General features: G+C 40.1%; 1 protein-coding gene across 1 annotated transcript in view; it reads left to right on the top strand.

Moving 5' to 3' along the window:
• Positions 1–1,883: 1,883 nt before the first annotated feature.
• The window catches only part of ZNRF2 (zinc and ring finger 2), a 125,252-nt gene continuing 111,346 nt past the window's right edge, over positions 1,884–15,789 (top strand). Inside the window, exon 1 of the mRNA XM_077120714.1 lies at positions 1,884–2,414. Within this exon, the coding sequence (XP_076976829.1) occupies positions 1,967–2,414 (448 nt within the window). The 5' untranslated portion in view covers positions 1,884–1,966. The remainder of the gene's footprint in view (positions 2,415–15,789) is intronic.

Raw genomic sequence — 15,789 nt, 5'->3', positions numbered from 1 at the left:
AATGTAGGGCTCAATAAGTGTATACATAGGATGAATTTTAGATTTGTATTGAATAGCTTTGGTTTATTTTTCTATTCTCACATACATACATACACATACACACATAAGTATCTATATTGACATACATGTATATTTTGCACTTTTTTGTTTGAAAATTTAATGCCCATATACTTTGAAGGAGTGTTGAAAATTATATAAATAACTCACTGCAAATATGGTAAAAATGTCCAACTTTCGAAAAAATACACATTGCTTGCTATTATTTTCAGGTAGAGGATAATTTAGGCATTTTCAAAATGGGAGGGTCAGAGTGGACTGTTCACTGGACATTCAGAATGTTCTGTTACCAACATACTACATACATGCAGGAATGGACTGAAGACATTTTATTAAATTTCAGTTTAGAGAAATTATGGGATTTCAAAGCTTCAGGTATCCTAAGAATTTAATACAAACATCCTAGACAAGCAAAGCAAAATCCAAAAAGGTAAAATAACTTGCTCCCCTACACACAACTTAGTTTAGTTTAGGGCCTAGGCCCCAGGTCTACTGAATTCCAGCGCAGCTTTCTTTCTCTCAGACATTGCCCTACAGTTAAAGGTCAGACTAGATCATCCTTAATTCTTACAACTCTGTACTTCCTCCAGCGTCGGGGTGTTTTATAAGACAGGTCTAATTTTGATTAAGTTTGTTTTTACCTTTTTGGTTATTTATTTTTGGCTCAACATTCTTAGTTTTTTAACCACCCCAGTGCTGAGCTCCTGAGCTTTTCATTTAAAAGAGACACTTCGAGTAATCCCAACGAAGAGGGTAACACAAACCCAAACCCTGTGGCTCGGGACACACGACACAGCCGTTCACCGGAGCTCCTACCCTCGTCACCAAAAGGTGAAGGGTACAGACGGCTTTCTCCAGCGTCCCTAAGGCCACGTGCAGAAGGAGGGCCCGCCTTCTGGTTGGTGTACCAAGGGTTCCGTCCCTCCAATCAGCGTGGGACCAGCGGACGCGGAGGGGGCGTGCCCTGGAGGAAAAGGGCGGGGCCAGCCACCTGTCCATCATCGAGTCCGCGGGTGGCAGCACCTACCACACCCGCAGTACCTTGGCTAGGAGCCGCGGCGGAAGGCGGGGACGGGCCGGCGGGAGCCAATCTGCTGGGGTGCGCGAGGGGGCGAGATCGGGTCGCCACGCGCGACTCGAACACACTGGGCCGGGCACCCTACCGGAGCAGCGCTTCTCTTTGCTTTCCGGCGTGAAAGCGGGGAACCTCCTCCCCTCCCCCGCGACCCCGTCCGGTTCCCTCCTTCTCAGGGAGGCGGCCCCGCCGGCAGCGTTACCGAAGCCGGGCGACGGTTGCCTGGAAGCGCGCGCGGCCCCTCCTATCCCTCCTCCGGTCCTCTCAGCACGCGCCACCCGTTTTCCTCTTTCTCGGTTAATAACAGCCAGGTGGCTGGGGGAGGAGGGAAGGTGGCCTCAGGGGAGTCTGGGCGGGCACCTCCCACTCGCCCGCGAGCCGCCGTGGGAGCCGGAGGATGGCGGCGGTAGCAGCAGCCGCCCGGGAGGAGGCGGTACCGAGATCCGGGGCGCAAACCGCGGCAGTGAGCGGCAGGGGCCCGTCGTGGCGCACCAGAACCGAAACCAGCGGCAGTCGCACAGCCACCTGAGTCGCTCCCTCCCACGGGAACCAGAGAGCGGCTGCGACCGCTCCCGGAACCGGGACCTGCTTCCTTCCCTCGTCTCCTCGTCTCCCGCGACCCGGTCAGGCCGCGGGACTCGCCCGCCGCCCCTAAGAAGAAGAGGGCACCGGAAGCCGAACGCGCCTCGGGGCGCCGGGCGGCGGCCCTGGACGTGAGGGGGCTTCTTCGGGCCGGCCGCGGCTCCTCGGCCCTGCCCTCTTTCCCCTGCGCTTGCTCCCGCCCTCCCGGCGCTCTGGGCGCTCCGCGCGGGCCGGGCCCGGGGCAGGGCGGACATGGGCGCGAAGCAGAGCGGCCCGGCCGCTGCTAACGGCCGCACCCGGGCGTACTCGGGCTCGGATTTACCTTCCAGCAGCAGTGGAGGGGCCAATGGGACCGCGGGCGGCGGCGGTGGAGCTCGGGCCGCGGCCACTGGGAGGTTTCCGGCTCAGGTGCCCGGCGCGCACCAGCCCAGCGCCTCGGGCGGCGCCACGGCGGCCTCGGCGGCCCCGCGCAGCCGCTCCCTTGGCGGGGCCGTGGGGACCGTGGCGTCGGGGGCCCGCGCCGCACAGTCCTCCTTCAGCATCCCCAGCAGCAGCAGCGGCCCGTATGGCTCGCAGGACTCGGTCCACAGCAGCCCCGAGGACGGCGGCGGCAGAGACCAGCCTGCGGGGGGAGGCTCCAGCGGGCCGCGCCTGGTTATCGGCTCCTTACCTGCACACCTTTCGCCGCACATGTTTGGAGGTACGGCCCCCTCCCTGCCTGTCCGATTGCCTTCCTTCTCTCTCCCTTTTTTCCTTCTCTTCCTTCCCGGGGCGGCACGTGGGCCCCAGCAGTCGGTTATTTTTGCCCTTCTCCTTTTTCTCCTTCAGCCTGAGTGTCCGGGCTTTACCGTCCGGGCTCAACCCGTGCTGGGCCCTTATCCTGGGAAGAAAATCTCGGCTTAACCCCTGCGGCGCCACTACCGCAAGGAGACTTTTTTCTTTTTCTTAAAAACAAACGAACAAACAGAAAAACCACCGTATGCACCCTCATCTCAGCGCCTTCTTATTACAGAAAGTTTTATTACCCCCCCCACCCCCCCCCCCGTACCTCCCCCGCCCATGAAGTGAATGGAGCGAACAGTGTTTTTAAACCGACGAAATTATCTTTCGTCGTTGTGGCTTTTAATATAAGAAGTCAGAAGACCCGATTAAGTGTAATACATCTGGGGACTCGAGTGGTGGGCAGTTTTTAAAGGCCAAAAATGAAAGGGTCTGAAGTAAATATTTGAAAAAGAAAAGGGGGAACTCGCCTTCGGACCTGCAATACCTGTAATCCTTAAATTGGTTTAAGTAGTCCCACCTACCACCTACACTTTAGTTGGGTGATGTGTTAACGAAGAGTATTTTCAACTCTAGTAAACTGCTGCTTTAGACAATGGCTAACGTGAGTCATGCCTAATTTGGACAGGACACGTAAAAAATTGAAAAGTTTCTTGAGGACAGAAACAAAAAATTATTACAGCTGTGATTACTAAGCGCAATAATAGCATAGGTGCTTTTGAGAAGCAACGTTGACTAGAGTTAAGGAAAAGGCACTTGTGAAAAATGGGAAATTTTTTATCGCGATATGGTGTGCTTTTATGTAGACACAGGAGGAAGAGTGCACTTCTTTTGAGGAAAATGAATTCTACCTCTGTGCTTTGTGGTAATCTCAAGACAGTTAATAGTAAATGAATCAACACCTTCCTCCTTTCTTGGAAAGAAATGGAAATTAAATCTGCTTGGAGTTGCTGAGTATATAAGCATGCCTCTATCACTGTATTATATACCTAATTTTGTATAAAATAACAATTGAGCACGAATAAGCAGTGAAAATATCATCTCCATTTTCCTGCTCCTTACTCAAACGTTTTGTAAAAGTGAAATAATATTAGAAAAGTAGGGAGTTATTGGTAAAGTGGAATATTCAGTAATGTAATTTATTTCTTCTGTGTACTATCAGCAGTCATGTTAGCATAAATTCAGAACGTGAGTTCCAGGCTTAGCTTTTTCCATCTTTTTATTGCTGCTTTGTAGGTTCAGTATAGAGGTCTTGACTTTACCTACTTTAATTGTTATAAAGTCAGTGTTGCTATTAATTAAAGATGTAGACATTCCTAAAATTGAGTCATCTTAAAAATAATCATTTGTACTTAAGAGAAACAACTAGCATTGACATTACTGTGACTTGATCACAACGAGCACGGTTAAAGGAATAATATCAAGGAATAACAAAGTTTCCTGAGAATTGGAGATTAGTGCCATAAAAAAAGATAAGTTGGTTTTTAAAAATTTAACTTTTAAAAATGAAAATTTGCATTTAGTAGTGATCATCAAAAAATAAGAATATTTAGAAGTTGGCTAATGAAGTGGGAATAAGAAAAGGCTTGTTAATAGTTGTTCCTTTAACATACTGACTACTATTTTCATTTACTTTTTTTTTTTTAAGTGGTGATTGCTTTGACAGAGTCAGCTATCTGTATGGGTTTGTTTTGTTAAATACATGCCATTCAGAGCAGGGGAAAAATTGTTTACACCCATGATATTAATTCATAGTGAATTACCTCTGGTTGCTGAGAGTTGAAGGGGTAAAGCATACATCTCATTTTTTAAATTCCTAGATTTTTGCACTTTATAGGTATTTTAGTACCTTTGAGATTAGGATGATTGGGACCTTATATCAGGACAGTGAGGAATTAGGTATCAATTGTGTGTAATAAACTTTTTATCTTATGTATGTAGAATACTAGTTATGTATCATTCTTGAGACATTTGAGAAAATAAACACTCAGCTCATTTTCTGTGTTTAGTGATTCTGATGAGGAATTCCAGATGAGAAAGCTACAAAGGGATCAAAGAGATTACCTGTTTCTGTTGTATGATGGAATCCGATCAGAGTGACAGTACCTGAAGTCCTTGTTGAACAGGGAGTTGGAAAAATATACTCATGTGTATTCTAGTGCATTTGCTTTAATGTAATTTTTACCTGTATTTCCTTGAGTGGCTTTACCAGGGAAACTTAAGGGAAGCATATTTCTCATTATCCTTTGATTTAAGTGAATTGGACACAGAAATATTAACCGTGAATGGAGGTTATTTGTAGAGAAATCATGTAGACTTCTTTTGTAATGCTTCCATGAGTCTAGAAATGGAAATGTGAAATGAATTAATGTGGACAGTCCAATGATGCTGGATTGTTTTTGGTCTCTTCTTAACTGGCTTGAGTTTGTTTGGGTGTAGTTGTGTTCATGAGTATTTTAGTGCTCTGTATTTTGGGTGCCTTCTGTTACTTACCAAACATGCTTCTTTATATTGAAAAAGTATAGGTTTTCTGTTAAAGCTGAATATTTTAAATGAAATCTTTTATTTTTAGGCAGATTTATTTCTCTTAGTTTTCAGGACAGATGTAGGTTTTTGTGGTGTTAGATTATTATCATTAGTTAACCATCATTGATTTGTTCTCATTTACTACTTCTTATCAGTAATTAAGTACTAAAGTGTTCGAATTTGGGGTATCAGAAGAGTCTATTTCTATTCCTGAGTGTTCTTTTATTCAGTAGAAGACTCTTGTAGGGAGTGGTAGAAGAGGAATGTTTGCTTCAGCTTGCTCCTTCGCCTTGCCCCAACAACAACAGCAGCAAAAAACACAAGAATTAGGATGGTTGATGTTTCTCACTGGTAATCCCTTTTTTTTTTTTTATGCTGTACAGCAGGGGTCACATTTCATTCTTTTTCCATGTGAGTATCCTTTTATTGCAGCACCATTTGTTGAAATTTTTTGTTTGTGTATTTGGTTTTTCACTTGTTTGCTTGCTTGTTTGTTTGGGGAGTGCATGGGCTGGGAATTGAACCTGGTCTCCTGCACATTATTGTTACTATGTTTTTTTGGTGGTACACGATCTGGGAGTTGAACCTGGATCTCCAGCATTGCAGACAAGATTTCTACCACTGAGCTACCCACACATTATTTTTAAACACTATAGGATATGCATTATATTGTATTATTTGTTATCTTCAAGGGTCATCGAAGTGGAGGGTGAGTTGGATGGAGGAGAGGTATAGGTTGCAGAAGAGTCATCTGATCTGAGAGCCTCCTGATCTAAGTATGCAGTACTTGGATGCTTTCTTGGTTGCTGTAGTTCCTGCAAGAGTAAGATCTCAGTTGTCTTACAGATAGTGTCTCCAGTTAGTCACCCCCATGCCACTTGAATTTTTTTTTTTTAATTTTATTTTGAAATACTTTCAAACTTACAGGACAGTTAACAGAAATAATAGAAACCCTGTAGAGAACTCCAGAATAACCCTATCCACCCTGATACCCAGAATCATCAGTTTTACCATTTTACCACATATGCTGTATCATTTTGGCTATCTACTGATTAGTCTATGTATCTATCCAACTGTTTATCCATCTCTCTATTTATCAACCCATTTTCTGAACACTTGAGTGTAGGTTGTACATATCATACTCCTTAAACACTTAACATGGCCATGTACATTTCCTACCCTCCAAGTTTATGGTTTCTCCTGGTAACCAACAAGTAGGTTCTTATCTTTTGGTTACCAGTTTCATTAATTAGATACCATTTTTTTCACATTTATTATTCATCTTGTATTTTTACAGTGTTATATATATTGGGTTCTTAGATTAGCAGATAGTTAAAACAGAAGTATAGAAACTACTTAATGTAGCAAAGTACTTTCTAAATTTTACTTGTTGTGTAACTGTTCTTGCGTTTATTTGAAATGTTTGTCAGTGTTTTAATTTTGACTGTTATGCCTAAAAAAATTTATTTGTGCCACATTTACTTAAATGTTTAGAAATTATTGGTAGACTTATGATCCCTTCTGTGAACAGTGGATTTGGAAATACTCGAGGTTCTCATGGTATTTGTTTTTTTGTGCTGCTTAACAAATTACTACATGTCTATGTAGCTGCTTAAAACAAGCATACTTATCTTACAGTTCTGGCGGGTCAAGAGGTTGTGCTCAAGGTCTTGGTTAGGTTATTTATAGACTTTATAGACTTCCAAGCACCTTCAGGTTATTGTCACTATTCATTTCCTTGCAGTTGTAGGATCACAGCAGTGTGAGTCTTCAAAGTCAGCAAAGGAGAGAGGCATGGACTGGGGCCTACACTTATGTAATCTTGAACAGGTAGTCTCGGCCCATCATTTTTGCCACCTTTCCAGTGGCTGGAAGTAAGTTACAGGTTCCTCCACATTCAAAAGGAAGGAATTTACAAAGGCAGAAATTCCAGGAGCAGGGATCAGGTGGGGGCACCTTAAAGTCTGACTGCTATATTGATTATAGATGTAGATTGCCCACCCAAAGTTATAGCTGTTTTATATTTATTTTTTTTAGTTTTCTTAACTTTTCACTACCTTTCTTAAATGCAGTTTTATAGACATATATTCACATACTATATAATCATGTATAGTGTATGGCCTGTGGTTCACAGTATCATCATATAGTTATGCATTCATCACCTACAATCAATTTTTTTCACACATTTTTATTGAGAAATCTTCACACACATACATTCCATACATGTTGTACAATCAGTGGCTTGTAATATCATCACATAGTTGTGTATTCATCATCGTGGTCATCTTTTAGACCATTTGTATCACTCTAGAAAAAGAAATAAAAAGAAAAAATTCAACATACTATACACCTAATCCCTCCCTCTCATTGACCACTAGTATTTTCATCTACCCAATTTGTTTTACCTTTTGTCCCTATCTATTTATTTATTCTTTTATCCATTTTTTTTAACACGTCTGTTCATATCCAGGATTAAAAAAAAAAAGCATCAGATGCAAGATTTTCATAATCACACAGTAACATTGTAAAAGTTATATCTTTATACATTCATTTTCAAGAGTCAAAGCTACTGGAACGCAGCTTAACAGTTTCAGGTACTTCCCTCCAGCCACTTCAATATACCATAAACTGAAGAGGGATATCTATGTAGTACATAATAATAATCTCCAGGATAACTTCTTGACTGTGTTTAAAATCTCTCAGCCACTGAAACTTTATTTTGTCTCATTTCTCTCTTTCCCCTTTTTGTTAAGAATGCTTTCTCAATCCCAAAATGTCAGGTCCCGCTTCATCCTCGGATTTCTGTTCCACGGTGCCAGGGTGATTTGCATCCCTGGAGTCAGGTCACATGTAGAGGAAGGGCTGTGCATTCACCTGCCAAGTTGGTTTAGAGAGAGAGGCCACATCTGAGCAACAAAAGAGGTTTTGTGGGAGTCACTCTTAGACATAATTCTAAGTAGGCTTAGCCTATCCTTTGCAGGAATAAGTTTCATAAGGGTGAACCCCAAGATCGAGGACTCGGTCTATATATTTGATTGTTCCCACTACTTGTGAGAATATCAGAAATTCTCCAAATGGGGAAGTTGAATATTTCCTCCTTTCTCCCCAATTCCCAAAGGTGACTTTGCAAATACTTCATTATTCACTGCCCAAATTACTCTGGGTTATATTGGGGCATCACACTACCCTGGACAAACCAACAAAATCTTACATGCCATTCAAGATTCCATGTAATTACGGTGTTTAAACTGGTCATACAAGTTAAATTAGGCAGTGTACTACCCGCAATATAAATTTTGCACCAAATAAACATCTCTCCCTTTGGTCTCACAGAGATGTTGAAGTTTTAAAATACAAGCAATATCATCCTTTACCCTGTATTCTGATTTACCTTAGTCCTATCCAAATCAGCTTCATTCTTATCTCTATTCGAAGTCAGATCACTTTTTCAACTTTTTAAATATTTCCCGTATGGGGTACTGCTGACTGTCATGGCTTCAGAGCTCTAACTCTGAGTCTCAGGTGTCACATAAATATCCAGAGTTTTTGGGAACAGCCAGGTTATAAACAAACATCTCAGTATTTCATGATTTAGAATTAATAGTTACACCTCCTGAATATAAGGGATTATTGTAAGAATTTACAATCTAGGACCTTTAGAATAGGCCCCGACCTGATATCAAGTTCACCAACTTTTAAAATTATAGTTAGTCCTAATGATTGAGGCATGATAGTATTTGCGTTTTTGTTCTCAACATTTTATTAAACATACAGCCCTTAAGGTCCATTCACCTAGTTGCATGCCTCACAACTTGGTTCCTTCTTGCAGCCCCTGAATAATCCATTGTATGTATACACCACAGTTCCCCTTTCATTCCTCAGTCATTGTACCCTTAGGCCACCTCCATCCATTGCAAATTGGGAACACCTGCTGCTTTAAACATCAGTGTGCAAATGTCCATTCTTGTCCCCACACTCAGTTCCTCCAGGTATATACTGAGCAATGGGGTTTTCAAATCATATGCCACCCCCACTGCCTGCCTTCTGTGGAACTACCACACTGCCCTCCAAGGGACTGCACCTCACAGTTTCCCTACCAGCAGTGAATAGTCACATCTTTTTCTCCTCATTTTCTCCAGCACTTCTTTCTCTCTGTTCATTTTTAAACAGATTTATTCATGCATCATACAATCTAACCTAAGTGTATAGACATGCCTTTGATGCCATAATTTATATGAAGACATTTCCTTTGCTTCTACAAAGAATCTGTACCCCTCCCCCATGCCCCCCACCTGCCTGTTGATACTTAGTTTTGGCATAATGCCTTGTTACATTTAGTGGAAGCATATTGTTACTGTTGACTATAGACCCTAGCTTGCATTGATTGCACTTTTTCCCATACACTATTTTCAACACCCTGCAATGTTGACATTCATTTGTTCTTCCTCATGCAAAAATGTTTTCTTTTATTTGTACATTTAATCACCATCATTGTCCACTCTAGGCATTCCTAAATTATGCTGTCTCAGGCTTTAGTCTCTAACTTTCCTTCTGGTTTCATTTGTGCCCCCACCCCTTCTCTCTCTATCATACTCATATTCAGCTTCATTCAGTATACTTATATTATTGTGCTACGATCAGATAGTATTGTGCTATCCATTTCTGAATTTTTACAGTCAGTCCTGTTGTACAGTCTGTATTCCTTCAGCACCAAGTGCCCTATCTCTGCCCTATTTGTGTCTCCTGATTACCTGTGTTCTTAACTTCAATTCGCCAAGTTAACTCATTAATGTTAGTTAATGAGTTAGTCATTAACTAACTAGTCATTAATTAACTAGTCTCATGTTAGTGAGACCATACAGTATCTGTCCTTTTGTTTCTGACTGATTTCACTCAGCATAATGTCCTCAAAGTTCATCCATGTTATTACATGCTTCATGACTTTATTCTGTCTTACAGATGCATAATATTCCATTATATGTATATACACTTGTTTAAGCACTCATCCCTTGATGGACATTTGGGTTGTTTCAATCTCTTGGCAATCGTAAATAATGCTGCTATAAACATTGGTGTGCAAATGTCCATTTACATCCTTGCACTCAGGCCCTCTGACTATATACCTTTTAATGGGATCACTGGATCATATGGCAGTTCTGTACTTAGCTTCCTGAAGAATTGCTGAACTGCCTTCCAGAGCAATTGTACCATTTTACATTCCCACCAACAGTGGATTAGTGTGCTTCTTTCTCCACATCCTCTCCAGCATTTGTTGTTTTCTTTTGGGTTTTTTTTGATAATGGCCATTCTAGTGGGTGTCAGATGATATCTCAGTGTGCTGAGATATCAAAGCTTGTGCTTTGGGTGTAAAGTCTAGGAAACCACCTCTTATTACAAGATTTATATTTATAAGATATTTCCCTACGTTTTCTTCTAAAACTTTTATGGTCTTAGTTCTGATGTTTAGATCTTTCATCCATTTTGAGTTACTTTTTGTATATGGTGTGAGATATACATCCTCTTTCATTCTTTTGCATATGGATGTCCAGTTCTCCAAGCATGATTTATAGAAAAGGCTGCTCTGTCCCAGGTGTGTTGGCTTGACCCCTTATCAAAGATCAATTGTCTGTAGATGAGAGGGTTTGTATCTGAACACTCTGTTCTATTCCATTGCTCAGTATATCTATCTTTATGCCAGTACCACACTGTTTTGACCACTGTAGCTTTGTAGTATGCTTTAAAACCAGGTAGTGTGAGACCTCCCACCTCATTTTTTTCAATATATTTTTAGCTATTTGGGGCACCCTTCCTTCCACATAAATTTGGTTATTGTTTTTTTCTATTTCTGCAAAGTAAGTTGTTGGCATTATAATTGGTCTTACATTGAATCTATAAATCAATTTGGATAGAATTGACATCTTAACTATATTTAGTCTTCCAACCCATGAACACGGTATACCCTTCCATTTATTTAGGTCTTCTGTGATTTCTTCTGGCAATTTCTTGTAGTTTTCTTCGTATAGATCTTTTGTATCCGTAGTTAAATTTATTCCTAAATATTTTGCTCTTTTGGTTGCTATTGTAAATGGATTTTTTTTTCTTGATTTTCCTCCTCAGTTTGCTCATTATTAGTGTATCAAAACACTACTGATTTTCGGGTGTTGATCTTATATCCTGCCATTTTATTGTACTCATTTCTTAGCTCTGGTAAGCTTTGTTGTAAATTTTTTGGGATTCTTGACATATAGTATCGTATCATCTGCAAACAGTGAGAGTTTTACTTCTTCCTTTTCAGTTTGAATGCCTTTTATTTCTTTTTCTTGTCTAATTGCTCTGGCTAGAACTGCCAACATAATGTCGAATAACAGTGGTGACAGTGGGCATCCTGGTCTTGTTCCTGATCTTAAAAGGAAAGCTTTCAGTCTTTCCCCATTGAGAATGATGTCAGCTGTGAGGTTTTCATATATTCCATTTATCATGTTGAGGAAATTCCCTTCTATTCCTATCCTTTGAAGTGTTTTCATCAAGAAAGAAAGTTGGATTTCATCAAATGCCTTTTCTGCATTGATGGAGATGATCATGTGGGGTTTGTGCTTTGATTTATTGATATTACATTAATTGATTTTCTTATGTTGAACCATCCTTTTGCATACCTGGAATAATTGTACCTTAGTCATAGGGTACAATTCTTTTAATATGCAGCTGGATTCAATTTTTGGTGTTTTGTTTAGGATTTTAGCATCTATATTCATTAGAGAGATTGGTCTGTAATTTTCTTTTCTTCTATTATCTTTGGCTTTGTTAGGGTGATGTTGTCTTAATAGAATGAGTTAGGTAGTTTCCCTCCTCTTCAATTTTTTTGAAGTTTCAGCAGGATTGGTAGTAATTCCTTTTTTTTTTTGAACTTTTTTTATTGTGTGATATGACATATATACAAAGCAAAGAAAGAAAAAAGCAGTAGTTTTCAAAGCACTCTTCAGCAAGTAGTTACCAGACAGATCTCAGAATTTGTCTTTGGCTACCGTACTGTCATCTCAGATTTTTCCTTCTCCAGGACATTGGAGACTAGAAGGAATAAAATTTTTTTCTTATCATCACAACTGACTTTTTTGTTCTTTTTTTGTGAAAAATAACATGTCAACAAAAAAGCAATCAGTTTCAAAGCACATTGCAACAATTAGTTGTAGAACAGATTTCAGAGTTTGATATGGGTTACAGTTTCACAGTTTTAGGTTTTTACTTCTAGCTGCTCTAAAATCCTGGAGACTGGAGATTTAGCAGTCATACTCACTTGTTAAACCCTACCTTCTATGTTTTACTCTACCATTGCCTTTGATCTTTCTCCCACTCTTTGTGGGTATTTGGGCTATGCCCATTCTGAGTTTTTCGTATTGGAGGAGGCTGTCAATAATATGGCATAGGGAGATGGATCTAGCTGATGTTCTGGAGAGGCTGGCCTCTCTAGATTTCAGAATTTATCTTGTCCAAGGACCCAGTTGGGGGTGTAGGTTCTGCAGTTATCCTAGTGCATGGAACCTTTGTAGAATCTTACATATTGCACTTGGTATTCTTTAGAATTGTCTGGAATAGTTGTGGTTGTGGTTTGGCAAGGTATGATAGGTAGCAATGTCTAACTGAAGCTTGCATAATAGTGACCTCCAGAGTAGCCTCTTGACTCTATTGGAACTCTCTCAGCCAGTGATACCTTATTTGTTACAGTTCTTTTCCCCCTTTTTGTCAGGATGGCCTTGTTGATCCCATGGTGCCAGGGTCAGACTCATCCCTGGGCATCAACTCCCATGCTGCCAGGGAGACATTCACTCCTAGTTGTCATGTCCCATGCAGGGGGGAGGACAATGATTTCACTTGAAAAGTTGGGCTTAGAGAGAGCTAGGTCACATCTGATTAACAAAAAAGGCCCTGTAGTAGTAACTCTTAGGCATACCTAAAAGTAGGCTAAGCTTCTCCGCTACATATATTAGGTTCACAAGAGCAAGCCTCAAGATCAAGGATATGACCTATTGATTTGGGTGTCCCTACTGTTTGACACAGTATCTGGTGTTTCCCTGCCTGTAAAATTTAATAGTTCCATATTTTTTCTCCCATCCTTCAAGGGACTTTGCCAATGTTTTTTTTTATTATCTGCTTAAGATATTCTAGGATGTATCAAGGCATTGCATTAAATTATACAGGATTAAAGGCCCTTCTTTTTCTTCTGGGCTCCCTCTGTTTTGATTGTTCAAATGAGCTATCCAGACAGGTTAAGTTAGATTATGTGCTACAGAAAATTTAGTTTCCGGACAAAAGAAAACTTTCTTTTTTTGATCTCAAAGAGTAGGTGAGGTTCTAAAGTATAGACAGTGTCTTCCTTACTCCTGTGTTCTGTCAGAATTACCTTAATCCTGACCTCATTGGCTTCATTCTTATTTCTAAACACCAGGTTATACATATATAAAGAGTCTCTCAAAATCCAGAAATAATAATTATGTGACTGCTGTAAGAGCTTACAATCTAGGTCCCTGTTTTCTTATAAGCATTTTCTAAAGAGCATACAATAATTGCTCTTTTGTTTCTGGCTTATTTTGCCTCATCAAATGTCCTGCAGGTTCATTCAAAATGTTACATACCTCAAAACTTTGTTCATTTTTGTAGCAGCCCAGTTCTTAATCAATATACACCGTTGTATATGTACTTCTCAGTCAGTGCATCCTTCAGCCACCTGCTTTCTTTAGGCATCATGTATAATGTCCAAAGTCCACAGTCCATCCATCAACACTCTCAATTTTAGGTAATTTCATTGTTCTCAAGAGAAAGATAACCAATACACACACCCTCACCAAATAGGAAATCCAAAACTCCCCATAACTTCTTGTCCCCCTCCCTATTATTTACCCCTGGTGTTGCTGTGGTACTTCTGGTGTTTTCCTTTTAAACACAGCCCGTAGCTTGCAGTAGCAGTTTTCCTCCTGTACCCTGGACTTAGACATTCTTTGTACAAGAATCATACTTTTGAAGTAGTTCATGCAAGAACTTATTTATGTTTGTAGCATTAATCAGTGGGACACATAGGTCTGTACAACCCCTTTTAATCATGTTCACCTTCAATATGGTAATATTACTTATAGACCCACTAGTGAACTGCCTTCACTTCTCTTTGTTCTGGTACCAATTCTTGAATTTTTGGTAGAATTCACATGTGAAGCCATCTGGTTCTGGGCTTTTCTTTTTTGGGAGCTTCTTGATGACTGATTCAATCTCTTTACTTGTGATTGGTTTGTTGAGGTCATCTGTGTCTTTTCGAGCCAATGTTGGGGGTTCATGCCTTTGTAGGAATTTGTCCATTTCATCTACATTGTCTAGTTTATTAGCATATAGTTCCTCATAGTATCCTTTCATTACCTCCTTTATTTCTGTAGGGTCAGTTTCTCCTCTTCCATTTCTGATTTTATTTACTTGCATCCTCTCTTTCTTTTTGTCAATCTATATAAGGGTCCATCAGTTTTACTGATTTTTCTCAAAGAACCAACTTCTGGTTTTGTTGATTTTTCTCGATTGTGTTCATGTTCTTAGTTTCATTTAATTCTGCTCTAATTTTCGTTATTTCTTTCCTTTTGTTTGCTTTGGGGTTAATTTGTTGTTCTTTCTCTAGTTCTTCCTACTGAATGATTCCTCGATTTTTGTTCTTTTAATATAGGCATTTAAAACAATTGATTTCCCTCTTACCCCACTGCCTTTGCTGTATCCCATAAATTTTGATGTTTTCATTTTCATTTGCCTCAAAATATTTACTGATTTCTCTTGTAATTTCTTCCTTGACCCACTGGTTGTTTAAGAGTGTGTTGATGAACCTATATATATATATATTCTTTTTATTGCATGGGCAGGCACCAGGAAATGAATTGTAATTTCTTCCTTGATTCATCAGTTGTTTAAGAGTGTGTTGTTGATCCTCCATATATTTGTGGATTTTCTGGCCCTCTGTCTGTTACTGATTTCCAGCTTCATTCCATTATGACCTGAGAAAGTATTTTGTATGATTTCAATCTTTTTAAATTTATTGAGACTTGCTTTGTGAGCCAGCATATGGATATGGTCTGTCCTTGAGAATGATCCATGAGCACTTGAGAAAAATGTGTATCCTGCTGTTTTAAGGTGTAATCTTCTTTAAATATCTGTTAAGTCTAGTTCTTTTATTGTATTATTCAAATTCTCTGTTTCTTTATTGATTCTCTGTCTAGATGTTCTATCCATTGATGAGAGCAGGAAATTAAAGTCTCCAATACTATGGTAGAGGTGTCTGTTTCTCTCTTCAGTGTTGTCAGTGTTTGCCTCATGTATTTTGGAGCCCTCTGGCTTGGTGCATAAATATTTATGATTGTTATGTCCTATTGAATTGTTCCTTTTAATGCATACTGTCTTTCTTTGTCTCTTTTAATTGTTTTACATTTGAAATCTTATTTGTTGGATATTAGTATAGCTACTTCTGTTCTTTTCTGATTGTTGTTTGCATGAAATATCTTTTCTCTTTGAGCCTCTTTCCATCTTTGGGTCTAAAATGAGTCTTTCCTAGACACCATATAGATAGGCCCTATTTTTTAATCCATTCTGCCAATCCATCTCTTTTGACTGGGGAGTTTACTCCATTAACGTTTAGTGTTATTACTGTAAGGGGAGTACTTTCTTCTACCATTTGCCTTTTGGATTTTATGTGTTATATCTTTTTTTTTCTTTTTTTACTTTTATTGATAGTTCTCATTTCTACACTCTTC

Source organism: Tamandua tetradactyla, chromosome 1 (genome assembly GCF_023851605.1).
Source record: "Tamandua tetradactyla isolate mTamTet1 chromosome 1, mTamTet1.pri, whole genome shotgun sequence".
Taxonomy (NCBI): domain Eukaryota; kingdom Metazoa; phylum Chordata; class Mammalia; order Pilosa; family Myrmecophagidae; genus Tamandua; species Tamandua tetradactyla.
This window is presented reverse-complemented; position numbering and strand designations above follow the sequence as displayed.